Source organism: Thunnus thynnus, chromosome 20 (genome assembly GCF_963924715.1).
Source record: "Thunnus thynnus chromosome 20, fThuThy2.1, whole genome shotgun sequence".
Taxonomy (NCBI): domain Eukaryota; kingdom Metazoa; phylum Chordata; class Actinopteri; order Scombriformes; family Scombridae; genus Thunnus; species Thunnus thynnus.
Genome location: NC_089536.1, coordinates 27,822,684 through 27,848,740, shown reverse-complemented (window position 1 = coordinate 27,848,740; position 26,057 = coordinate 27,822,684). Strand labels below are relative to the sequence as shown.

The following is a 26,057-nucleotide window of genomic DNA, read 5'->3' as shown; positions in this document are numbered from 1 at the left end:
CTCTATGGACCAGCCTCCACTGATGCATACACACACAACATGCATGTCGAGTACACAGCGCACAGATAGTGTAGCGACACACACACACACACACACACACAACATGCACATCACACACACAGCGGTGGCTGTACAGACAGTACAGCCACACATACATGTCGTTGGTGTAGAAGTTCTTCAGCGTGAGTGAAGAAGACACAAAGCTCGCAATTTGTAATAAGTCCAAAATAAATTGCGGAGGAACAATCTTGGAAACATTTGGAACAACTAACTTAATCAGACACTTAAAAAACCATCACCCTGGTGAACATTCCCACTTTCAAGAAGAAAAATGTAAGTTATTTAAATAGTTAATGAACATTCAATTGAATTTGAAAATTCCATTAAAGAATAGTTAAAATGTTTGTGTATGCTGTCACTTATAGTCAGTGTTGGGTGTAACACGTGACAAAGTAACTGTAACGCAGTAATGTAACGCATTACTGTTCCTACATTCAGTAATCACATTAGAGTTACTAATCAAAAAATTCTGTTGTAACTTGCGTTACACAGGTTCTTCAATTATCTGCATAAAAAAATAATCAAAGGTACCTTTCATGCATGCTTGCAGAACAATCGCCTGACCTCTCATGATGTGACTTTGGCTAGAGTTCCGATACACACACACACAACAATGTGTGGGAGTAAGGATAAAAATGGCAGAGTGGTCTACAGCTTTTGAGGGGTAGAGGTATGCACATTACTTCAAATTTGTTACACGAAAGGACAAGAATGTGATGGTAAAGTGCAAACTGTGCCCAGGCCAGAAACAACTATCCACTGCTGTGAACACAACATCAACTCTTTCCAAGCACCTGCAAAGGCAACACGTTAACACAAAGCTAGTAGCCAAAGACTCCCGGACCTAGAGTGATGCTCAAGCTGAGTGTATATCGACCCCAACCAAGCAGCCGAAGCTTGATTTTCAACAGGTAACGTTAACAAAAGCAGAGATGAATTGGCTCGAAGCATCATACATAGTAGAGGAATCTCCGTCTTCCAGAAACATACTCAGCAAAATATGATAACAGGGAATGGATGGCCACCATCATCAGACAGTAAAACTTTTTCTTTTGTATGTCCTCCTTATTAAGATAGCAATTTGCACTGATATGTGGGCGTATGTAAGGTTTAACGTTATATTGGTAAGTGGCAATTACACGACAATGCATCTCAGGGGTTGTCGCGGAGTAATGCAAAAGTAATTTAATGAGTAGTGTAATTAATTACCTTTCACAGGGAGTAATTAAGTAAAGTAATGCATTACTTTTTTTTAAGTAACGAGTACATTCCATTTTTTGAGTAATGATCCCAACACTGCTTATAGTTCTTAAAAAGAAATATATAAAGAAAAAAAGGAAATCTTTGTATTTTCTTTCATATAAAGAAAGAAAATCAGAATCGGTAAAAATTGGAATTGGCAGGTCAGACATTTGAAAAATTGGAATTCAGAATCAGCCAAGAAAATCAGTGCATCTCTAGTACACACTGTTTGTGAATGAAGCCCATTGACTGCAGCCTACATTTGTACATCCTGCAAAACCAGAGCCTCAAGCGGCTCCCTGACATCTGTGAGAAACCACTGTGAACTACCTTCAAGGACGGGTTGAGATGGACAGCCAACGATTCGATATACATGTGGAGGGCATCAGCCTTGATTCTGCTATGATGTAGACTACAATGTGGGCCTTGAAATGCAAATAGTATCTTTAGCATTCACAACTGAGATCTGTCACTTTTTTAGACCAAAGTGGCTTTGTGTGTGTTTCTAAGGTCTAAGTTATAAACAAAGGAGAGAAGAGTGCACTCATAACAGTGATTCAGTGTTTTAATTTTTACATCCTGTAGATAATATTTCAACACATCTCACCTTTCCTAAGAGTTATGAAAATAACTAAGCTAACACCAGCAAATTTCAAACTGTTTAAACCAACCATGTGTATGTTTTTTTCAGGAACTGACTAATTAATCACTGAAAACTTATTATATGGAGTTACAGTACATGCAAGAGATCTCAATAAATGATAAAGCAACATAAAAGTCAACGTGTAGTAGAGTTTGTATAGAGAATAAAGTATGTGCTCCACAACATTATTGATAGATAATTATTTAAAGTGACATTATATTGTAGTTTAACAAGATGTCTGATGTCAGTAAACAATAATCATCTTAGCTGGCTGGAAATGTACTATACAGGTTACAGACAGTGTCGTAGTGGAACATAATGTTAAATACCTGATTGTTACAGCAAAACCAGGATTCGTGAACTTTTATAAGTGAAATTATGCATGCCAAAATCCTTAATATATGAAAATCCAGTTTCTCTTTCAGTGACTCAGTTGGTATTTCTATATTGTGGGACACTGTAGAGTTCAAAGTTTTGACAGGACACACATCCTTTGTTGGACTGTTGTTGATGCATATCTACCTGAAAAGACAAAGAAAACAATAAGTAACTTCTGTAAATCTCACACTGGAGTGCTTGGCAGAGTCTTTCCTATAAGTGTTTTTTCAAACCAGTAGATGTCACTGTGCTGCTGAGTTTATAGACCACAACTTCAAATCTTATTTCCCAAAGCTTCATGAGGCTTCATCCACCCATCACTACTTTTATGTCTTATGTAAGGCTCTTGAATCATCTTTATGTTGAAAAGTATAATAAACTTGCTTTGCCTCATCTTGTAATGCACCAGCGTAATAGTTTTCTGGGGAGGGAGATGTTTGAAAATGTATAAATATTAACCTGCAGAAACAGCTGCACACTATGTTACGATAATTTATCCTTGATTGATTTAGAACATAATGATCAGCTGTTACTTCATTTTAACACACTGCAAATGTCCTGTAGGTGGCACATCTCTGGAGCTCCGATATTACAATTTACCATGGCAACAGGTAAAAGGCAGAGCCTCCACACTAATCCAGTGAGGGTAGAAATATTAATGTGTGCGGAGTGTGAACATTTATCTTAAAAAAGATAGCAGTGACAGAACCTGAGTCAGAGCGGGGAAAAGAGTTAATAAGTTAACACAAGGTTTTATTCAGTATTGTCCATTAATTCATCATTTACTAGAATTAAATTTCCTTAATGGATGATAAAGTGGTGGAATTTTACTGTGTATTAGGCTATAGCCCACATGTTTACATATATGTATTCAGCTATAATCAAACACTGGAGGGTCAAAACACTGGAGGCAGCAACTGAAGAGAAAAATATAGTTGAAGATTAAAAATATACAGAGAGATAAAACAGATAATAGATATGTTACATAGAGACATGATTGAAAGCTCCCGGTCTGTGCCAGTAATAATGAGTTTGGGGATTTGCAGTTGAAAAGGCGTTGGGGTTCAAACTGAGAGTAAATGTTTAGAAGTCTATTTGGATCTTGGCTCAACAGCATTCAGTGACTATACTTCAACAGATGCAAGTAAATGTATTAAGTTTAAACATAGTGCCTGAAATGCCGTTAAAATATGCTAAGACTATAAGCAGCCTATGCACATTCAAATGTATTACTTAATTAATTAATTACCTCGTTATTGGGAGCACCACCTCCTTTTTTGGTTAGGATTTGTCAGTGCCAGGAGGAAGCACTAACTCTTGTTCAATTTAATCAGTGAATCAGTCTCATAATTGTAAATTATTGTCCCAAACAGTGACCTCTGTTTACTGCAGCTCAAACAATCAGCCAACCAATTTTAGGATAAATGAAGACATTTATTAATAGCTAAACGTCTTGAGGATACATGATGAAGCATAAGATAATATACAGAAAAAAATAAAAATAAAGTAAAATAAATAAATAAATAATAAAGCCTATGGTAATAAAAACAGTAAGGAAAATAATTCAGCAAAAGTGGCTTGATGTGTGTGACTCAAGGCTCAATGTATTGCAACGGGGAATGCTAAGGTAAAGCTAATTCAACTACTCTAAAGAAATAATCTTTTAAATTTAACATTATTTGATATCAACAAATCATAAAGCCATGTTATGCCTTACTGTTGACGTGTTTTGTCGTGGGAGAGGTGTCATCTCAGCAGGTACAGAGTAGTTTGGTGTAGCGTCACCAGTGGGAAGTGAAAGAGCCCGGATCAGGCTTTGGACTGTGGGCACGTCCTTGTGGGTGCTGTGTTGAACACCGGTAAGAAGGAGTGAAGTTGTTTCGGGCTGCTCTGAAAGACTCTTTAGGTCAACTTAACTTCTAGTTTGCAGTACTGCTCTCAGAAAATAGGTAGAGGTCAAGTTTCAAGCATTGTTTCAGGCTTTAGTTGGCTTGTAGTAACTTGAGTTGAGTGCCGAATAAAGTTTAATCTGATGGCGTTTACTTCAAAATAAAATACTGTATGTGGAGATACGTGACTTAATGTTACAAATTAAACAAAAACAAACTAACTTGTTCCAGTAGAAGGTTAAATACGCACATACCTGGTTGAAAAACAAATAAAAGAGACGTCTTAAGAATTTTTCTAGAGTTCTTGGAGACCAGCTCAAAGTGGAATCTCTTTGAGGCTCTTTTATAAGTCTATATAAAAACGGGAAGAGTTTGAATGTGTTTTAAAGGTTTTTGTGCCAAATTGTTAATAAATATTCAATGTCTTTGTTCTCAGGGGACTGTAGGTGTGTCTAATGTCTACAGCCTACATCTTCTGAAGTAAAGGAATTTTTGGGGAAGTCTACGTCTGGTTAACATTAGATTCACAGTCAGTTACCACAGTAACTCAGGGTTAACAAACTCAGAATTTTCACTAAACCCACTTTCTGGAATAACCCCAGGTTTTGTACTCAGTGTGAGTAAACATTCTGCAGGTTTCTTGTCAACATTGATCTCATCCCTTCTGTAAAACTCAACTAGCTTTTCTGTGCTGTTGTGTGTGAGAACAACATTCTTACCTACTGGGTTAGATACTGGTGGCTCTCACTGTGGCAGATGGAGGAATCTGTTCAGTAGATGATCAGATGACAGCTCACTCTAAATACGACACAGAAATTTATACAACCACCATAACAAAACTGACTGGTGTAAGTTTTACTGATCACCCACAAATATAACTTTACTGTCATATTACCTGCTATCATTCACCTGATGTGTTGGCTGACTGTGACTGACATAGCATGCAGTCTGGTGCAGGTTGCTAACTGAAAATATAGTTTATCATGCAGGCTGCTGTCATTAACATACAGTCTATGGTGTCACTAACAAACAGATCTGAACAGCCTGTTGATAATAACGTGTTTGTTCCCTGCTGACTCATATTAAGTGGCATCAGATAAGCTACATCTGTTTACACAAACAGGCCTACGTTAGATGCTAATGCTGGCATACCCCAGCAATAAAACATAGATGAGATTGCGCACATCCATTGTAATAATGTTAGCCACAAACAATATCTTATACATGACATTAGTGTTTACTTGCCATTGAAGTTGTCTTGGGGAAAACACTGCAGCATACTGCTCCGTCTGTTAGCTAACGCTAGCATCCCTACTGTGAAATCCAGCTAGTACCAGCTTCAAACCTTAGCTGGTCATTAGCTGGTCTTGCTGGATTTACCTGGTGGGCCAGCTTGTTTAAGCTGGTGTAACTGGTGATCAGCCGGTACACCAGTTTTGTGTAGCTGGTTGAGAGGTGAGCAGCCAGGTTGGTAGTGCTGGTGTAACTGGTCAGTTGATGGCAGACCAGCATGGCCATGATGGTGTAACTGGTCAGATGGTACAGACCAGCATGGCCACGCTAGTCTACCTGTTACAAAGAACTTACATTGATAAGAAGTGAAGAACAACTTGATAATCACATTACAGAGTGGATATAATTAGGGATGTCACAAGAATCAATTAATGGATACCATAGACACATAGATACCAAATCAATACCAGTATTTATAAAATGATACTGAACTCAGTTATTATTCTAATATAGCCAGTGTGTGTGTTTAAATGCTGAAACACTTAAAGTTTCAGTCATACCTACAAGATTGCAAACCAAAATGAGAGCACATAATCACACAGCTGTATTTGTTGTTACAGCATCACATTTCATACAGTTCCTCTAATTTGAAATTACTGTTTTTTGGCTGCTTTGCTTTCTACTTGAAGGCTACAGGCCAATATTTAATTTGTAACTCTTATTCTAATGCAGACTGTATGGTTAAATAATGAAACACACAAAGTTTCTGTTCAATTGTTAATGTTTATAAAAAAAGTTTTTAAATAAAGGAGTTTGTCCTGAATGGGATTTCTTGTTTTGCCATGGTATGAAAGTGGGTATTGACAGTAGTGGAACTTCAGAGGTAATTGTAATATGGTGACATCACTAGTATATACTGAAAGTGTCTATAGTATTTTAAGTGTCTGAAAGTATTTTAAGAAATTTTCTATTGTGTTTCTGGTTTGACTGTGAGATACGCCGATTTTGGGTACATAAGATGTGATGAATTTGAATGAATGTGATGGCATTTTCAGGATTCACAGAGAGCAGCTGCGCACACACGCTGTACAGTGTCAGAAACACATACATTTAGGGAAAAAAATATGAAATCAGCAGGTTAACAGGAGTAATTACCAATCAGGAGCACAGCGGGAGAAATGGTTAAAAATACAGAGACTCTCGCCAAAATCTGGAATGTTGCCATGACCTCAGACCTGCATGGCTGGACCGTGTATGAAATGCTGGAGGGCTTTTAATATGAAGCTATTTGAAATTAGGGCTAATTTGAGACGGATACAGGCAACACTTTATCACTCAGTCAGTCAGTCTTGGACTTTTGTGTTTATAGGAGTGGCAAAAAGAAAATTTGTCTGGACACGAAGAAAGAAAAAAGAAAAGGCTCAAAAAAGAGAAGAGACAAGAAGATAAAGGCATGTAGAGTGCTGTTTGAAAGTTTGTGAACCCTTTAGAATTTGTTCTATTTCTGCATAAATGTGACCTAAAACATGATCAGATTTCCATTCAAGTCCTAAAACTAGATAAAGAGACATCAGTTAAACAAATGAGACAAAAACCTTACACTTGTTCGTTTATTTATTAAGGAAAATGATCCAATGTTACATATCTGTGTGTGGTAAAAGTCTCTGAATCACTAGCATTATCAATTCATTTGAGGGGGAAATTAGAGTCAGGGGTTTCAATCAATGGGATCATAATCAAGTGTGTGCCTTATTTAAAGAAGAGAAATCTGGGTCTTCACTATCAAACTCTAAGCTTCACAACACAGGTTTGTGGAAGTGTGTCATGGCTCAAACAAAGGATATTTCTGAGGACCTTAGAAGAAGAGTTGTTGATGCTCACCAGGCTGGAAAGGTTACAAAACCATTTTCTAAAGAGTTTGGAACACCTTCCTCAGGAGTGGTCAAACAACAAAGATCACACCAAGAGCAGGCATGTAATACTGCGGGAGGTCACAAGGGACCCCACGATAATGTCTAGGAAACTAAAGGTCTCTCTTGCAGTGGCTGCAGTAAATGTTCATGAGTCCACCATCAGGAGAAGATTGAACAGCAATGGTGTGCATGGCAGAGTTGCAAGAAAAAAGCCACTTCTCTCCAAAAAGAACATTGTTGCCATCTACGGTTAGCTAAAGACCACATGGATAAGCCAGAAGGTGATCGGAACAATGTTCTGTGGATGGATGAGACCAAAGTCAAACTTTTTGGCTTGAATGAGAAGCATTATGTTTGGCAATGAGCAAACACTGCATTCCAGCATAAGAACCTTAACCCATCCGTGAAACATGGTGGTGGCATTATCATGGTTTGGGTCTGCTTTGCTGTCTCTGGACCAGGACAGCTTGCAATCATTGAAGGAGCTATGAGTTCTGAGTTGTACCAGCACATTCTATAGGAAAATGTCAAGGTATCAATATGTGAACTGAGGCTCAACAGAAGGTGGATCATGCAGTAAGACAACAACGCCAAACACACAAGTCGCTCTACCAAAGAATGGTTAGAGCAGAAGAAAGATAATGTTTTGGAATGGCTGAGTCAAAGTCCTGACCTTAATCCTATAGAAATGCCGTGGAATGACCTGAAGCAGGTAGTTCATGCAAAGAAGCCCACCAACATCCCTGAGTTGAGACTGTTCTGCAAGGAGGAATGGGCCAAAATTAAAATAAACAGTTACCGGAAACATTTTTTGAAGTTATTGCTGCAAAAGGGGGTCACACCAGTTACCACCAGCTGAAAGCAAGGGTTCACATACTTTTGCCTCACACAAATATCTGGATCATTTTCCTCAATAAATAAATGAATTTTTTTTTTGTCTCATTCATTTAATTGGGTGCACTTTGTCTAGTTTTAGGACAGTAAATATCTGATCATGTTTTAGGTCATATTTATGCAGAAACAGAGAAAATTCTCAAGGGTTCACAAACTTTCATGCAGCACTGTAAGCCTAAACCAACAGGGAGCATTAACCTCTTACATTAGCCTTTCCCGCGCTTGTATGCTACAGTTGCTAACATGCTAATGTGCCAAATGTAATTAACATCACAACTTTTACAAACTGCATTGCTGCAAGTTGGTAGAGTATTAAAAATACACACACATGCATTTATCTATGATAGATTGCAATAAGTCCTCATTCAGGTGGTAAAACTCTGCATTAACCACATTAGAGACATATCAATTGTAAGACATGTTAACGTGGGCTAGCATGCTAACACGCTAATTGCTGTTAGCACCACACACTACAAACTGCATCAAATTGGTACAGTGTTAAAAATACACACATATTTGCCTTCTGCAAATTGCACTAAATATCAGGTGATATAACTCTGAATTCTGCCAAATAGCCGTGTCTGCTTTCCCTCCACGTTATGTCCTACAGTGTTGATTCTGCACAAAAGGCTAAAACTTGAATTTAAACACTGAATAAGAGCCTATTACGTGTCTTTAGTAGAATATAATTCCTTGTAGACTATTAACTTGGAAAACAATCTACAGCCAAAGGATATTCATACAATATCATTTCTAATAATTACCCTGAATAGCTCACAATTTATTCATAATATAACAAATTATGAATTAATTATCTAGCCTACTAATGGTTTTTTCATGAATATTTCATAATTAATTAATGATTTATAGATGACTTACAACATATTTGTGATATGTTAACACAGCATTAATTTATCATTTACAGTTAAGTGACAGTACCTTCTTTACAATACAGTCCGTACAGAAGAGTTTTTACAGTAGAGTGACAGTGGGGTCTGTACATAATACTCTACAGAGGAGTTTTAAAGTAGTGACAGTAGAGTCTTTACAGTAGAGTGACAGTTTTAATTAATCATTTACAAAGGTATATTGTTTTGTCTATGATTAGTTCATCATTAACTAATGTATTTATAAATGACTTACTACCGATGTTATTATAAAGTGTTACCCATGGAAATTATAAAAGTCAGTGATTAAAGTTAATACATTTAATGGTACAAGTGTCTTCTTCAATTTAAGCCATTATCTATCATTATCATTTAAGCCATTATCCATCCATTATCTATCTAACATTATCTATGGAGCTGTGATGTTCACATCTGGTGTTAGAAAGCAGAACAATACATTTACCAGAACAATACAAATTTAGGCAGTAATAGGCCCAGTTTGGCCTCTGCATTAAAGGGCTAACATTAATAACTTACTCTTCACATCCCCTTTCTAGGAGCACTATTAAAGGACATGATTGGTGTACAGGTCACAGGTGCCAGTAAACACAGCTCCTACTGTTAGTGAGTATAAAGAGGATGTAAAATGATAGTCTTCGGCATTTTGAAAATTGAGTAAATGTTTAATTAATTTCTTTATTTCATTTCAGGTCCATCAACCACCTCTACTCCTGGTGCAGAAAGTGGTCGTATCACCCAAGAAGCAGATAATGCTGGTAAGTTATGTTTAGTTTTTAGTTAAACCTATAGATAACCCTGTTCATTGCTCATATATACAATCTGTCATGTGGGGAGTGTGTAATAGCTGTTTTTAAGGACTGATTCTGGAGCAACATTATGGAGCCATCTCCAAAGCTGCTAGTGTTGAGAAGACATCTTATCTAAAGTCACTTTTTAAGAGCAGATAGCATCAACCTCTTGCTGATTGTCTTGCCAGATTTAATGCTAAGAACGCAAGTAATTTCAATTCAGTCAATTAATTTTATTATTTATTTATATAGCAGGTCCATCAACTTCCACCTCTACTTCCATCTCTGGTGTCATCCAAGAAAGCTCTAACAATGCTGGTAAATTTAGGCCTACATCAACTATAAATCAACAATAAATTAACAATTATTCACAGCTAGGAGCATCCAACATAGGAACATTTCAACTCACTAAACTTAGTTATTTTCTGTGTTAATCTTCCCCATAGGTTTTTATGTACCTATTGAAGTGGAGAACAGTGCCACCATGCCTACCACCACACCTGGCTCTCCAGTTTCTACTCCTCCAGTGGATCCAACTGACTGGCCATCAATCAGTCATCAGTCAGTCAGTTTGTCCAGTTTGAATCATTCTAAAGTGACCCTCTGTGAGCAGCAACTAACCTGTACTAACTAATGTACCTACTGTAAGTTACTGGATATGTCCTCAATGATTCATTTCACTTGTTCTACTTCAGATGCTTAATGGCGAAATAATTGAAACACAAAATAAAAATTTTCAATGAATTTTCAACAGTTTTTTTTTTTTTCAAAATAGCATTAGGTGGTATATTGTAGACAAAGCATAACATACTAAGCGGGTAGATTCCAGTCTGAAAAGTGAAGCCAATGCGGAAGTGCCTTAAACCCAGGCCTGGACTGGTAATCAGGAGCACCGAGATTTCTCCCAGTAGCCTGGCCTGCTAAATGGCCCAGTAGGCCTGCTGCACATTTTTTTTTTGGACCCTGAACGCAACACTGCCCTGTGTGCTGTGCCAGCCAGGCATGGTAGAAGTAGAGAATGAGTCGAGAGAGAGAGAGAGACAGAGAGAGAGAGAGAGCAGTTGGCAGTTGCCAAGCGGGTAGCAAGAAGTGCCTTACACCCACATTCTTTCTAATGGCCAGCAGGGGGTGACGCTACTGGCAGGTTCATAATTTGAGCTCATAATTTAAAATTATTGAGACAACACAACGTCCTCTGTCACACTATTCAGGCTACTGTAATTTGTTGAAACTTAAAGAACTATGTTATTTAATGTTTGTGTTGGTTAAATGGCTATTTTAACCTATGATGGGTAGTGTATATCAGTAAACTGAGTAGGGTATTGTGCTCTTGCTCTGTTCTTTGAATAGGTGAAGAGAGTCGTTAACTGTATTATATTGGTACATTAAAAGATATGGTGTGCTGTGCTATTGCTTTTTTCTTTTCAAAGGTGGAGAGAGTAGCATTGGTGTCACAGTAGTACAGAAGTCCACAACTTCAGAGCAACTTGCAGGTACAAGACATGTATGAAAAATCAAATGTATACAGTTTAGGGTAATTTTATGGAAAAATCGTTTTAAACAGCTTAAAGCATATACATATTTAAACTTCTGATGGGTGTATATCAGTAAACTGAATAGGGTATTGTGCTCTTGCTCTGTTCTTTGAATTGGTGGAGAGAGTGGTTAACTGTATTATAATGGTACATTAAAAGATATGGTGTGCTCTCTTTTTTCTTTTTCAAGGTGGAGAGAGTAGCATTGGTGCCACAGTAATAGTAGTACTGTCATCTCCCTCCTTAATGATATGTATCTTTGGTTTTATTTGAGATTCATAATAGAACATTGTATTAAGCAGTTGATGGCTCATAAGTTTGTTATTCACATGCACTAAAATTCACCAGAATGCAGGAAATCAAGTCTTTGTAACTAAAATTTTCTTAGTGGAGGACCCCCAGACTCCCTGCTTAAAAAGTGGCCTGATCGGGGCTATATTTCACGCAATATTTCCTGGCCTGAATGATTTTCACAGTCTAGCCCTGCTTAAAAATGCATTCTTTCTAATGCAGGTCTAAGGCAGGGGGAGACCCCACTGGTTGAAATAAGAAGTCTTTTTGTATAGAAGTCAATGAGAAAATTACCCTACTTCTCACTTGATTTATTACCCCAGTAAACACTTTCCTAATGGGTTATAGTCTCAATCATTAGTTTCAAGTCGTCTTCAATAGAGTATGATGTTCATTTTGTAAATTATGGTCCCATTTAGAGTAAAATAGACGATAAAACAGGATATGCTTTAGGGCATGGCTACCTTGTGTTTGACAAGGCACTACCACGGCGACGATGTTGATTATGTAACGTAACCATGGTAAAACCCCAGATTCACATAGTGTAGGTGTAACTGCCACTATTTCACAGTGTGTTTTCAGTTGAAAGTTAAGTGTAACATTTTGGTTAGGGTTAGGGTTGATGTAATTACTTATATGCTGTGAAAAATGCTCATAAAGTCCACGGTTGATACTCAGATCGTTTAGTGACAAACTGGTGTGGTGTTGCCATACCTAGCCGTCCAAGATGGCGGACCTGTTCGTGCATGCGCAACTCACATCCCAGGTTGATCGTGTAGTGACAATGGTCACTTCTGGCTCTAAAAATCAAGTCCAATCCAAGATAGTGACGGTCAAAATCACTGGCGGCCGGTGACTCAAAAAATTGGGGAGGACTTGCAACAATCGCATCAAACTATATCACTGTCCCCCACCTAATGAAATTGGAGGGGTGGGGGGCAATTTTATCTGCCAATAAAACAATCTGCTTTCAAAAACAAAAATCCCTGAGTGGTGAAAAGGCTGCTTCTTTTAAGACATTTAGCATATACATATTGTTTCTAAACAAAGAAGTGCTCATTTTAGCCATGCAGTGGTTCTCAATGTGTCATTTTACCAACAAAGTGAAATTCAGATTCATAGTATTGTTCTATTGTGACAAGAGATTTATGTTCTCATCAAAAACAGACAACATATCACATGATTTACACGTGTTTCCTATGTATCTTCTTAGTATACAGAAATATATAAAGTACCACAAAGCTTATAATGTGATACAGGTACAGATCAGTGCTGAATACTAGAACGATTGAACACTAAAAACATTCACAGATCTAAAAGTGTAGGTTCACAAAAAGTATTAATGCATGTATCAAATACATGACTCACACACTCTTATCTATGTGCACAACATACTAAATATAGTCTACAAAGCTGACATGTTAACACTTGTTATTCTAGTTACTTAAAGATTATTACTCAACATACGACTCAGCTTAAAAACGAACTGAGGAAACTGTCACAAGCAAGCAGCCAGACCTCCTGCACACTCATTCACTAATCACACATCAACAGGTGACTGAACAACCACTCAGTTAAAAACTTGATCAATTCCAAATGAATGAGTGAGTCCAGACAGCTCACTGTAACTTCAACAAGCAAACTACCTACAACACATTATATGATCTCTGCTGCATTCTTGTTAAGGAGATAAATTCACACAACAGCCACAGAGACATTTAAACATCAGAGATGAAATTAGTGACCGTTGAGATAGAGAAGCTATATCTGACTCACGTTATCTGATGTCTTCTTTCTTTCATGGAGATGAAGTATCCATGTCATAACATCCATTTGTTGCTGTTGGTCATCTTTGTTAGTTAACAGAACTTTGTGGCTGCTGCTTAACCAGTCTGATATCATTAGCAACAATGACCAACAAGCTAACTCTCCTGGTTGTTTCTCCGGTTGCTTCTCTCTCCAGCTGCTCTCCGGTGGCGTCCTGCTGCTGCTGCGTCGCACAGTCCAGATCCATTCTCCTGTTAGTTTAACAACAGTCCTTAACAGTCCTCCATGGATGTATAAAGAGTCCTTCAGGCTGCTACAACAAGCTAACTGTTCCATCTACTGCTCTTTATCTACTGCTGCTACTCTGCCTGACAATGGAGAGAATAGAAGATGAAATCTGGAAACTGTCATTGGACCAACACGATGTCAATATTGCATTCTGGTTGTTGATTGGTTAGGGAGGACGTCCTCCCTTGGAGCGTCATTTTACATGTCTTGGCCAATCATAGATTAGCATGAAAAAAATGAAGTACATTAAATCAATGTAGGAGATCCCGCCCTGCGGAGGACAGCAGGAGCCCGTCCTCCTCTGTCCCCCACTCCCCCCACTCTCCCCCCACTGCCCCCACATCGCCACTTCACACACACACTGTTCTTTCTCCTCCTGCCCTGCAGGTGTCACTTTTAAACAGAATTTAAATGATGGATTTTTTCCAAAGAAGAGAGAAAAAATATTTTGTAAATAATACTGAGATTTGGTAATGGTTTATTTCAACCAAATATTCTTTTTTATATTTTGATCTCCATCTTGCCTCTCAAAAAATAGAGGAGGAGCAATCTCCTCTACCTCTATGGACCAGCCTCCACTGATACATATATGCATGAGAGTATGCATGTATGTCCAAGTGCTTAGCACTGGTATATGTACATGCAAGTGAAGTATTCACTTTTGGTCTAGGTGACTTCTCATACTACCATACAGGTAGATTATACACAGCTACAGAACCTTCTCTCACCACTGATTGAACCAAGACACACACACAAGCACAACAAGCACATGTACAATATACATCCATGAAGCCAATAGATGCGCAGGAGTTGTAAATATGTACATATGGAAACATTTACATTCAGTACTGAACAATGTTCAGTACTTTGCAATTACCTGAAAACACTAATGCACTGATTGTAACTGTATAAGGCAAAATTTTTGTAGTTGATTACTTCATGATATATAAGGGATTATAAGGGGTCATTGACATCCAGGGTGTGAATGTCATCACCAGTGACAGCTGTGGCAACTTTATCAGTGAAACAGCAAGACCCTGAACAAGAGACTGAATTAACACTGGAAACACACCACATCAGCTGCTGTCTGTGAACATCAGACTAAAACCAGTCTGTGAACATCAGACTATAACCAGTCACTGCATCAACTTGGAAGGGGTCAAAGGTCATCGACCAGAAGACAGTGGACAAAAGGAGAGTCCATCTTTGAACAGAAACAGAGGTTACACAACCACCACTACACTTTGAACACAGATAGCAGCATCATGTACAGGAATTTTAAAAAATCATCACTGAATGCAATTTTTATGATGTTTTTTTGCCGATTTCGATTTTAACACGATATTTTACAAAATCAAGCAGTGGGATATTTTTCTCTATGAAATGCAGTGAAGCAAAATCTCAAAATGGAAATAAGTAAGGTACAAATACCTAAGTACAATAATAATTACACCACTCAAATAACTGGCAGTTTGATGAGTTTCAGTTAACCAGTGTAGTACAGAGGTAATTCTACAATATAAACTGTATGTAATCAATCAAAGTGCATCCTTGCAGAGATGTCAGACACACATAATTAACACATTATCAACCGGTCTGACCCAGTTTAACAGTATATTTGTATGACAATAAATGTAGTAAAAGTGTCTTTTAGGTGACGGTGAAAGTGTGTATGGTGTTTTCCTACTTTATCCTCCAGTAACTATGTCTCTTGACAGTTACAGTTACAGCCAGTGATAAACTCCCCACAATAACTGTGAAACTCTCCCAGTTGTGCTGACTGTACTGTGTCTTCTCCTCTCACTGGACTTCACCACTCTGCCATCACTGTCTGTACACTTCCATACCTTCCCAACATGCTCCAGTCTTACTGGCCCTGACAGCTTTAAGGTTCCTCAACTAGAGACAAGTGGTGGTACAGTTAACTATAGTGTGGACATCCTTAGCACTGCTTGCCTGTGTGTGTGTGTGTGTGTGTGTGTGTGTGTGTGTGGACAGGTCTGTGCTGAAATGTGGCTCATTTGTCAGTGACATACAGCCACCAGTCTATCCCTGTGTGTGTGAAGGTATGCTTCATGCATGCATTTGCACACTTGCTTGATCCTACACTGTAGGCCCAAGAGAAGACTAAAAATCCTTTTAAGTGAAATCTATCTGTTCTCTTCTCATTCTTTATATCTTTGGGATCTCATTTGCTTTCTTGTTTCATGCAATTTCAGATTTGAGAGCTTTTATTGGGAGAAAAGGGTAGGGTACTTTTTACTTTTTAAGTTTCAGGTTTCATGTTGTGTGAAGAGTGGCGTCAAAGAAACTTCAGAAAGACAGTCCTAGTGTCAATGAAAAGTTCCCTGCATGCTTCACAGAGTTCCACCCGCCACTACAAGAGCACTTGGGCTGAGCTTAGTGCAGTGAGTGAACTCTCTGTCTCAACTGTACCTCCCAACCTTACAACCTTCAAAGGAGAATAGCACATGAAGGATTGGTGGCTAAAAATACATAAATTAACTTTAATTAATTTTAGACTTCAACATTTGCATCTCATTGCATTCAAAAGTCCAATTTAGCCCACAGCTCTGATTTTATCTCATGGCCTTTGAGTTGGTCACTGATCTGTAAAAGGCCCAGATTTTGAGGAAATAAATATATATACATATATTCACTGACAATTTTTTTGAATTTGAATTATAGATGGAGAATAGGCATTTTGTATGTTATTCAACTAATCATAATAAAAAGGGCCCAACACACTTCTACAACACACAATTCTGCAGCAGCCAGGAGCCATAGCCATAGCTGAAGTAACCTGTTAAGGGGTTGGTATACTCCCTCAGAACAGCTTGTCGGATGGTCGAATAACTTTTCCAACAGGGGCCAACTAGGAGGGTGGGAGTCAGGAGGCTGTGCAGGGCCATTTCTGTAATTGTCCGACATTCATGCAGTGATTGGTCAGCTGTGCAGAAGTGAGAAAGGAGCAGGGTTTTAACTTCCCTCTCTCCTTTCATTCAAGATTCAACTATTTCTGTCACTTTTTATGTGAACAAATGAGTGCAACACTATGAATGTCTTCCAGAAGAGTCTTAAAAATGCATGGTTATCCCCGTATTTAAATTATATCACGTCTCTCCCCTCTCTATGACAGTCTAGGCTTTTGAGTGAACCTGTTCAGAACAACGATAAACGCATTTGGTTTCCAGATGGGATTGATGGGAAAGTGGGATTTGTTGCAGGGCTTTTGTATTGGGTTGCATTGGATTGTCCAGGTGTTCCTAATACATGTGTAAATCTGTGTAAATATTTAGGTGTAGACTCACCGTTACTGTGCTGGCTGTGAGGGCAGAGGTGTTGCTGTCATTTCCCGACTGTTCACTCTGTGTGTGTGTCTGCGTGTACAGTGTCAGGGCATGCTCGGTCACTGTGTTTGGTCCTGTGTAGTCAGTCGGTGGGTGGGTATGGGTTGTGGCATACTCAGCGGGGATCCCATTCTGTGGTGGAGGGGGGTACTGAGCCGGTGGGAAGGGTTGGGCCATGGCTTCGGGGGGAGCTGGGGCCTCTTGGTTACCCTGCATGTATGATAGAGATCCAAGGACAGGAATAAGGAAGAGGAGAAAAAAAACCAAAAGGTTAGCTTCTGTTTGAATATACACAGTCTTTGCACAGAAATTTTATCAATAAGGATTGATTTCTTATTGAATTTGGCATAGTCTGCTGATTTGCTTGTAATGAGTGGATCTGATTCAAGTGTAGCTCAACAAATCTATCTGAAGTGTCATATTATCTCTGATAATAGACTGATAGACCCTTGCTTAATGTAGATTTTTACATTCTAAGCAAAATTAACACACATCTTTTTACTTTATTGTTGTTAATATGTTTTTTTATGCATCCTGAGACCTTTAGGATGTATCAATCTCAGTGAAGGAAAGGGGATTTGTAGCAGCCTAAGAAAAAGGTCTGTTTGATAGTCTTTACTAAGGGCCTAAAAATGAAAGTGGAATTCCACCAGTTTTACACATCATAGTGTTTTTACAGGTTTTGGGGAGCACTACTGCATACTGCAAGTGAAAATAGCCTTTTGTGGCTCCAGAGGGAGCTGTGCAATTGCCACAAGTAATGTTACTCGAGTCAGTGTCAGTTTGGGCCTGAAGAGTATAAATTTTAAAAATCTGGGGTGGTAGACCTCTGTAGCCTACTCCTCATCTCTGCTTGAGGCTATTAACATATACAGCTGAATCTCCAACCACAACTGTCAGTGGCTGAGCTGCATTGTGGGTAATGTAGTTGCCAGGTTTAAGGAAGAAGAATACATAGAATAAAAGAAGACAGTGTCCCTGGTTCTGCTGCATCAGTTTTGAAACTGTCCATTGTGAGTCTGACAGTGTTACAGGTGTGCAAAGCTAAATCTGGGATGTGCTATTTTAAGGAAAAATAAGGAATAAAATAATGTAAAACTACTAATATAAATGAAAATTAACAGCTGGAATTGCAGTTCTGTTGGGTGCAGAGGTGGTATGGGGGTCCTCACACCGACTCAACTTTCCAAAGAGGTCTTGGCTACCATGCCTGCTCATAATGAATTTTCCTCACTCCCTGTCAGTGAGGCTACTGATAAGGTCTCTGCCATCAGTAACCAGTTCTCTGAGCTTGACCAACTCAGTGTGCAGCTGCCAGCTAACAGGGCCACACTCTCCTCATTCTCCCCTCTGACTGAGGAGAAAGTCTCCACACTTCTGCTGGACTCTTGTCCCACTACCTGTCCACTGGACCCAATTCCATCCAACCTTTTACAGGCCATTTCCCTCACACTTAACCCCGCAGCCGCACACATCATCAACTCCTTGCTTGCAACAGGTGTGTTCCCTGCCGCATTTAAGCAAGTTCGAAACACCCCATTGCTCAAAAAACCTACACTCAACCCAGCCCAGGTTGAAAACTACAGACCGGTTTCACTCTTGCCCTTCCTGTCAAAAATTCTTGAGCGCACAGTCTTTAACCAAGTCTCTGAATTCCTTTCTCAGGAAAATCTGTATGACCCGAATCAGTCTGGCTTTACGCAGGGGCACTCTACCGAGACGGCACTCCTGCTGGTTATGGAATCACTATGTTCAGCTAGAGCTGCTAGTCAGTGCTCAGCTCTATTGCTGCTAGATCTGTCAGGTGCCCTTGACACAGTTAACCACCAAATCCTTGCTGAGCTTGGTATCTCAAGATCTGCACTACACTGGTTCATGTCCTACCTCTCAGGGAGATATTTTAGAGTTGGAGGGGAAAAGTGTCCAAACTGCACAGCTTATTCACAGGGGTTCCTCAAGGGTCAAGGCTTGGTCCCCTTCTCTTCTCAATATACACCACCTCACTTGGTGCAATAATCTGCTCCCATGGATTCTCATACCATTGCTATGCTGACGATACCCAGCTCTTCCTGTCATTCCAGAAGACCACACAGTCTAAGTTCGGATTTTGTCATGCCTTGTTGATATATCAGCATGGATAAAAGAACGCCACCTTCAACTTAACCTCTCTAAGACCAAGCTCCTTGTCATCCCAGCCAGTCCCTCTATACAACAAGTTATCAGCATCCAGCTCGAATCAACTCAACTCATGATTGATGACCAACTAACCTTTAAGGTTCACATGGCCTCAATTGCTCGGTCATGTCAGTTTGCCCTGTACAACATCAGGAGGATCAGATCCTACCTGTCTCAGCATGCAGCACATCTCCTGGTACAGGCTCTCATAATATCATGCATTGACTACTGCAACTCCTTACTGGCAGGCCTCCCCACATGTATGTTCAAACCTCTGCAGATGATCCAGAACGCAACGACACGTCTGGTCTTCAACCAGCCCAAAACAGCATGTCACCTCAGTGTTCATATCCCTCAACTGGCACCCAGTTGGTGCCCACATTGAATTCAAAACCCTCACTTACAAAACAGCAACTAAAACAGCTCCCACCTACCTGAACTCCTTCATTCAGGTCTACGTTTCCACTGAAACTACGTTGCCAATGAAAGGCGCCTGGTGCCACCACCGCAACAGGGCCGTAAGTTGCAAGCCAGACTCTTCTCTTCTTCCCTAGTTCCCTGGTGGTGGAATGAGTTACCAAACTCTGTACAATCCACAGAGTCTCTCTCAATCTTTAAAAAAAGACTAAAGACCCAGCTCTTTCACGAACACCTCTACACTTGATGGACTGAAGGGAAAAAATTAAAAAAAAATATTCTTCTATACATTCTATGCACTCTATGTATTGCATCTGTGCACTGCCTGTTGGCACCTACGTCCTATTGGATTCAAACTTAGCTTAATGGCATTTACTCGTGTTGTTCTCTCCTGACTAGATCCCTGCTTGTGTTATATTAGCTCTCAGATGCACATCACTTTGGATAAAAGTGTCTGCTAAATGAAATTGAAATTTGTAAATGAATTGTAACTCTACATATGATTGGCAGTTAAGTTCAATAGAGATATAATGTGGGGATATATGAGATAGACTGGAAAGTGGCATGACAAGAATTAAAGGGAAGGAGGCAGAGAAAGGAAGAAGTGATTCTTCAGTGAGTTAGATTAACACCCATGGTTTGTCATAAAATCCCAACAGTGACAAAACTGGGAGAAAACACAGGAAATAATCAACCTACCCATCTGTCCCTCAACAAACACCATGAGAGATGATCAAATATCAAAATATTACATGTGCTGTGTGTGTGAGCAAGAGAGTGAGAGTGTATCCTTTATATATGGCGGGGAAAATATTGGTTTCATTTGTAGAACAAAAGTCTGTTTGATCACAACATAAACCATGTCACACACCCTACACACACACTCACACTCACACAGGGAATGACAAACATGTAGACCAAAGGAAAGTGATGCAAACTGCATCCCTTATAAGAGATGAGAGAGATCAATTAACTGATACTCTTTTGATGACATGCTCTGTTTTGAAATACATGTTTCTAATACAAGTTAAAATTTTCCCTCTCCTCTCTACTTTTCTCCATTTATTTCTTACTTTCTTCAGTTGCTGTGATTCCCATTCTCTTCCCTGTTAAGGTGAATATCATGCTCTTTCACCCCTGTCCACAATCTCCTTGTAATTTACATGCCTGTCAGATAATCATTTTCTCCAACTGATCTTGATAAATCCATCTGACATATTAGCACCCCACTTTTGTTCTGCACTGCTTCAAAACTTGATGGAAAGTGGCTTAAAATTTTTAAAAATCAACCATTGCAACTTTTTGAGGAGGGACAAGGCTTTGACCTTAGTTGTTTCCAAATGTTTCTCCAATCAATAGCAGTATTGAAGTTGGCTATTCTTATGTATGGAGATTGATGGTGTTGAGCATAACAAAGCAGTTTGCCGATGGCTCACTGACTGCAGCCACGTCGTTCCTGGCAGAGAGTCATTGTCGACTCCCCAGGCAGAGGAGCGTTATGCTCAATTAAGGGTTTACTTAGGCTCACTTCACATACAGATGAAGAAAAAATAAATCTCCAGCAGCAAAGAAGTCAAGTCATCAATAATGAAATGGGACTCATCTTGTGCTTGTTAGAAAGAAGAAATAGGGAGTGCTGCACTGGGTCGAGACCAATAGTGTTGGTAATGTTGAAGTAAAAAATCAGGTGCTCTTCGGGGATAGGGCAAGTAGTCAAGTAAGAATTAAACAAACAAAAGACAGTGTCTGCCCAGCTTACCTTTAATGAAAGTCCATGGTACTGGTTGGCAGTCGAAAAAACATCCAAAGCACTCTGATTATAAGTTAAAAATCCTTTATTAACCGTATTACTGGTTAGACTGAAGCTAGACAGGAAGCAGCTCTCTATGAACCTTGTATTAAAAACCTGATGTCAATCACTCTTTGTTGTCCACCTCTGAATGATCATGCATATGAAACAGTTTGATTACTTGCTTTTTGGACTGACAGTTCTATTTCATGACCTGTCAGACTTTGTAACAATGTCACTGTGATCTCAGATCTTAGCAATTACTTTAGTGAATACAGTGTTATCCAAACCAATACCGTTAATGGACAAAACTATGAAAATAAGACCCAAATTGTAATAAACTGGAAAAAAATAAGGAGGGAAAAGACATAGGAAGGAAAGCACTACATAATCCAGTAATGTGTGTGTGTTGATATGTTTATCATATTGCACCACTTATCATTTGATGATTGTTATGTACTATCTATTGGTAAATGGACTGTACTTGTATAGCACCTTTCTAATCTTCCAACCACTCAAAGCACTTTTACACCACGACTGGCAGGTGGTGATGCAGCTCACTTTCCTTGTCTGAAAGATGTGTGTGCAACTCAACATGCTGTGGACATGAAGCGGTTCAAAGATAATTTTGTTCAATCCCAGATAGGCTGTGACTTAAAGTTGAATGGCTTTGTAAATACACTGAGACAAAGTCTTAAGTTCCAATCACTGAGGCATTGTGTTCTTAAAATTGCACCAATTTTTTCCTTAGAATTTTCAACTAAGTGTTTTGTCAAGAGGATTATTTGGGATGTGTACATTTTCAGAATGTGCTTGTTCTATTTTGGACCAAAGTAAAACAAAGAAAACAATCTGAAGTTCTCGTTATTTTTAAGTTATTATGCCATGATTTTACCTGTCCGGCCCACTTATAAATACATTTTCTTCCATGTGGCCCCTGAGCTACAATGAGTTTGACACCCATGCACTAGACACTGATATTTGAATTGTAACTTTTTGTTATTTTAATAACACAAAATTTGAGTTTGAATGTTCATTCTTAGCCTTGAAAAATTTCCCATTATCCTTATCAAAACATGCTTAAAGTATATAAGATATTTTAACTATATTATAAAATTTTATATTATAAAAACTCCATCTGCTGATGAAGCAGACTATGTGATACTATTTAAAGCTCTGGAAAAAATGATTTATCTGGATCTTTAATTAATTAATTTCTTAGCATTCACTCATTTACCATGCCTCCCATGAAACTGTTTCATTGTGACAGTTTGCATGTTATACTTATTATCCAGGATACCCAGCCATGCTCTCTTCTGATGTCTTGTTCCAGATTTTTAGCTGTAATCTCTGCTGTCTGAAAATCATCTATTTTGTTTGGCCCTTCTGTCCCATTTCACAACTCACAACTTGACTGGCCTCAGTCTGTCAAGCTGTTGATCTTTAAACTGCAACAGTTTGTGGGTCTGTGAGAAATGGTGTTTGATAAAGCACCCTAAAAGCAGAAATACTAAATAAACGATGATTACATCTTTTCATTGTTTTTTATATACCATCCTTCTCTCACAATTCACGTTGTTTAGCAAGATTGTTTTGAGATTGTCCTCCTCCTGAAACAGACCACAGAAGTTCTAGGTTTACACCACCTCTCCACCTCATTTTATTGGTCTAGCTCAGATTTCTCATATTGTTAATCTCGGAGTCTATGCAGGGTGGAGCTGTGGCCCGGGGCGATTCTTGCTTCACTAAAACAAGGAACCTCATCAATAGGCCTCCCTGCCTTGCAGCATTGGTAAAGACCTGACCTGATATATAGCCTCACATGGTCAATACACACACTGGAGACAAGCACACAACCACACATATACACTAACACTAACACACACACATACCAACAGTGAAGCATGAACAAAGACAGTGACGTTAAAAATGGTTGGTTTGTGAAGTGAGAGCTGCAGGGAAAATGTTTCACCTGGAAGTTTCTTTTTAATATGCCTAAATGATGAGCTGATGTGTGATACATCTCCCTACATGCATACACACATTGTACATGCACATACACATGGCCACGCTCACACACTGAGCTGGAGATGGTTTTGCTCAGTTGGGGTTAAGGCAGAAAAGAGGGAGCAGGAATGGAGGCTGAGTGAGAGAGAGTTAGAGAGACAGAGGCAGAGTGAGAGAGAGATAGTGTTAGAGTCAGTGAACTTCCATCATCCATCAAAGTGACTGAGGCGCTGACACACTGAGACATCCCCAGATCCTTGTCGACAAATTGCGCTGGTAAATGATTTCTCCTATCAGCTAAATCATACTATCTATCCCTCTCTCCCTCCATCTATCTCTCTGTATCAACCACCTGTCCATCTCTCTCTCTCTTGAGTTTATTTCCCCTCGGTTTAGCGGAGCGCCATGTGTGATGTCTGATGGACTCTGGCTCCATTTATACATGAGGCACATGTGTGATGCTTTCGCTCTCTCTCTTTTACACATATATTCGCACACATGCATGGTTGATGGGATGGCATCATGCCAGTTAACTCAACAGTTCAACTCAGTCAACTCAAGCCACCCTGGAAGAAAACAGAAATCACCAGAAAGACAACAGCACTGGTTGTTTGTTCAAACACTTAAAACGATGTTTACACTATTCTGACAAGAAATTGTGATCTTGTTTAACTGTATTCATTCTGTCTGACATCAATCAGTCAATCAAGTTTATGATCAAAACACCCTTCTATCAATTACTATCTACAACAGTGGCGGCCGGTGACTCAAAAAATTGGGGAGGACAGGAGGAAAACCAACATGGCATCTTGCAACAAACCACATGAAACTGTATTATTGTCCCCCACCTGATGAAATCGGAGGGCTTTATGCCAATAAAACAATTTGCTTTCAAAAACAAAAACCCCTGAGTGGTGAAAAGGCTGCTTCTTTAAAGACATTTAGCATATACATATTGTTTCTAAACAAAGAAGTGCTCATTTTAGCCGTGCAGTGGTTCTGAATGTGTCATTTTACCAACAAAGTGAAATTCAGATTTATGGTATTGTTCTATTGTGACAAGAGATTTATGTTCTCATCAAAAACAGACAACATATCACATGATTTACACGTGTTTCCTATGTATCTTCTTAGTATACAGAAATATATAAAGTACCACAAAGCTTATAATGTGATACAGGTTCAGATCAGTGCTGAATACTAGAGACTGAACACTAAAAACATTCATTCTAAAAGTGTAGGTTCACATCAGAAAGTATTAATACATGTATCAAATACATGACTCACACACTCTTATCTATGTGCACGACATACTAAATATAGTCTACAAAGCTGACATGTTAACACTTGTTATTCTAGTTACTTAAAGATTATTACTCAACATACGACTCAGCTTAAAACGAACTGAGGAAACTGTCACAAGCAAGCAGCCAGACCTCCTGCACACTCATTCACTAATCACACAACATCAACAGCTGATTGAACAACCACTCAATTAAAAACTGGATCAATTCTAAATGAATGAGTGAGTCCAGACAGCTCACTGTAACTGAAACAAGCAAACTACCCACAACACATTATATGATCTCTGCTGCATTCTTGTTAAGGAGATAAATTCACACAACAGCCACAGAGACATTAAAACATCAGAGATGAAATTAGCAACCAAAGAGAGAGAGAGAGAAGCTGTATCCGACTCACATTATCTTCTTTCTTTCATGGAGATGAAGTATTCATGTCATAACATCCATTTGTTGCTGTTGGTCATCTTGTTTGTTGGTTAACCAGTCTGATATCATTAGCAACAATGACAAACAAGCTAACTCTCCTGGTTGTTTCTCCGGTTGCTTCTCTCTCGAGCTGCTCCGGTTGGTGCTGCTGCGCCACACAGTCCAAATCCATTCTCCCGTTAGCTTAACAGTCCTTAACAGTCAGGATGTATAAGGAGTCCTTCAGGCTGCTACAACAAGCTAACTGTTGCATTTGCTAACGCAAGGAGCTATCTACTGTTCGTTATCTACTGCTGCTACTCTGCCTTACAGTGGAGAGAATAGAAGATGAAATCTGGAAACTATCATTGGACCAACGCAATGTCAATATTGCATTCTGGTTGTTGATTGGTTAGGGAGGACGTCCTCCCTTGGAGCGTCATTTTACATGTCTTGGCCAGTCATAGATTAGCATGAAAAAAAATGAAGTACATTAAATTGATGTAAGAGATCCCGCCCTGCGGAGGACAGCAGGAGCCCGTCCTCCTCTGTCCCCCACTCTCCCCCCACTCCCCCCCACCGCCACTTCACACACACTGTTCTCTCTCCTCCTGCCCTGCAAGTGTCGCTGTTGAAGCATTTTAACCAGAATTTCAATAATGGATTTTTTCCAAAGAAGAGAGAAAAAATATTTTGTAAATAATACTGAGATTTGGTAATGGCCTAAAATCAGCCTCCACTGATCTACAACTATAACTGAATGACACTTATTAACACTTTA

At 39.1% G+C, this 26,057-nt stretch overlaps 1 protein-coding gene and 2 long non-coding RNA genes across 4 annotated transcripts in view; 1 reads left to right on the top strand and 2 right to left on the bottom strand.

Annotated features, from left to right (window-relative positions):
- Positions 1 to 25,352, bottom strand: part of rbfox3a (RNA binding fox-1 homolog 3a) — a 147,874-nt gene extending 122,522 nt beyond the window's left edge. For both annotated transcript variants that reach the window (XM_067575749.1, XM_067575750.1), the window contains exons 1-2: positions 25,269 to 25,352; positions 17,141 to 17,389 (exon numbers count right to left, since the gene is read on the bottom strand). In XM_067575749.1, coding sequence (XP_067431850.1) covers positions 17,141 to 17,356 — 216 coding nt within the window. In that variant the 5' untranslated portion in view covers positions 17,357 to 17,389; positions 25,269 to 25,352. The remainder of the gene's footprint in view (positions 1 to 17,140; positions 17,390 to 25,268) is intronic.
- Positions 1,382 to 8,328, bottom strand: LOC137171694 (uncharacterized). Its single transcript, XR_010924808.1, has 3 exons — positions 4,932 to 8,328; positions 4,041 to 4,167; positions 1,382 to 2,467 (listed from the first exon to the last, which is right to left on the bottom strand). It is a non-coding gene; the product is annotated as an uncharacterized lncRNA (long non-coding RNA).
- On the top strand, positions 9,845 to 11,005 carry LOC137171692 (uncharacterized). Its single transcript, XR_010924806.1, has 3 exons — positions 9,845 to 9,915; positions 10,201 to 10,266; positions 10,395 to 11,005. It is a non-coding gene; the product is annotated as an uncharacterized lncRNA (long non-coding RNA).
- Positions 25,353 to 26,057: the final 705 nt, after the last annotated feature.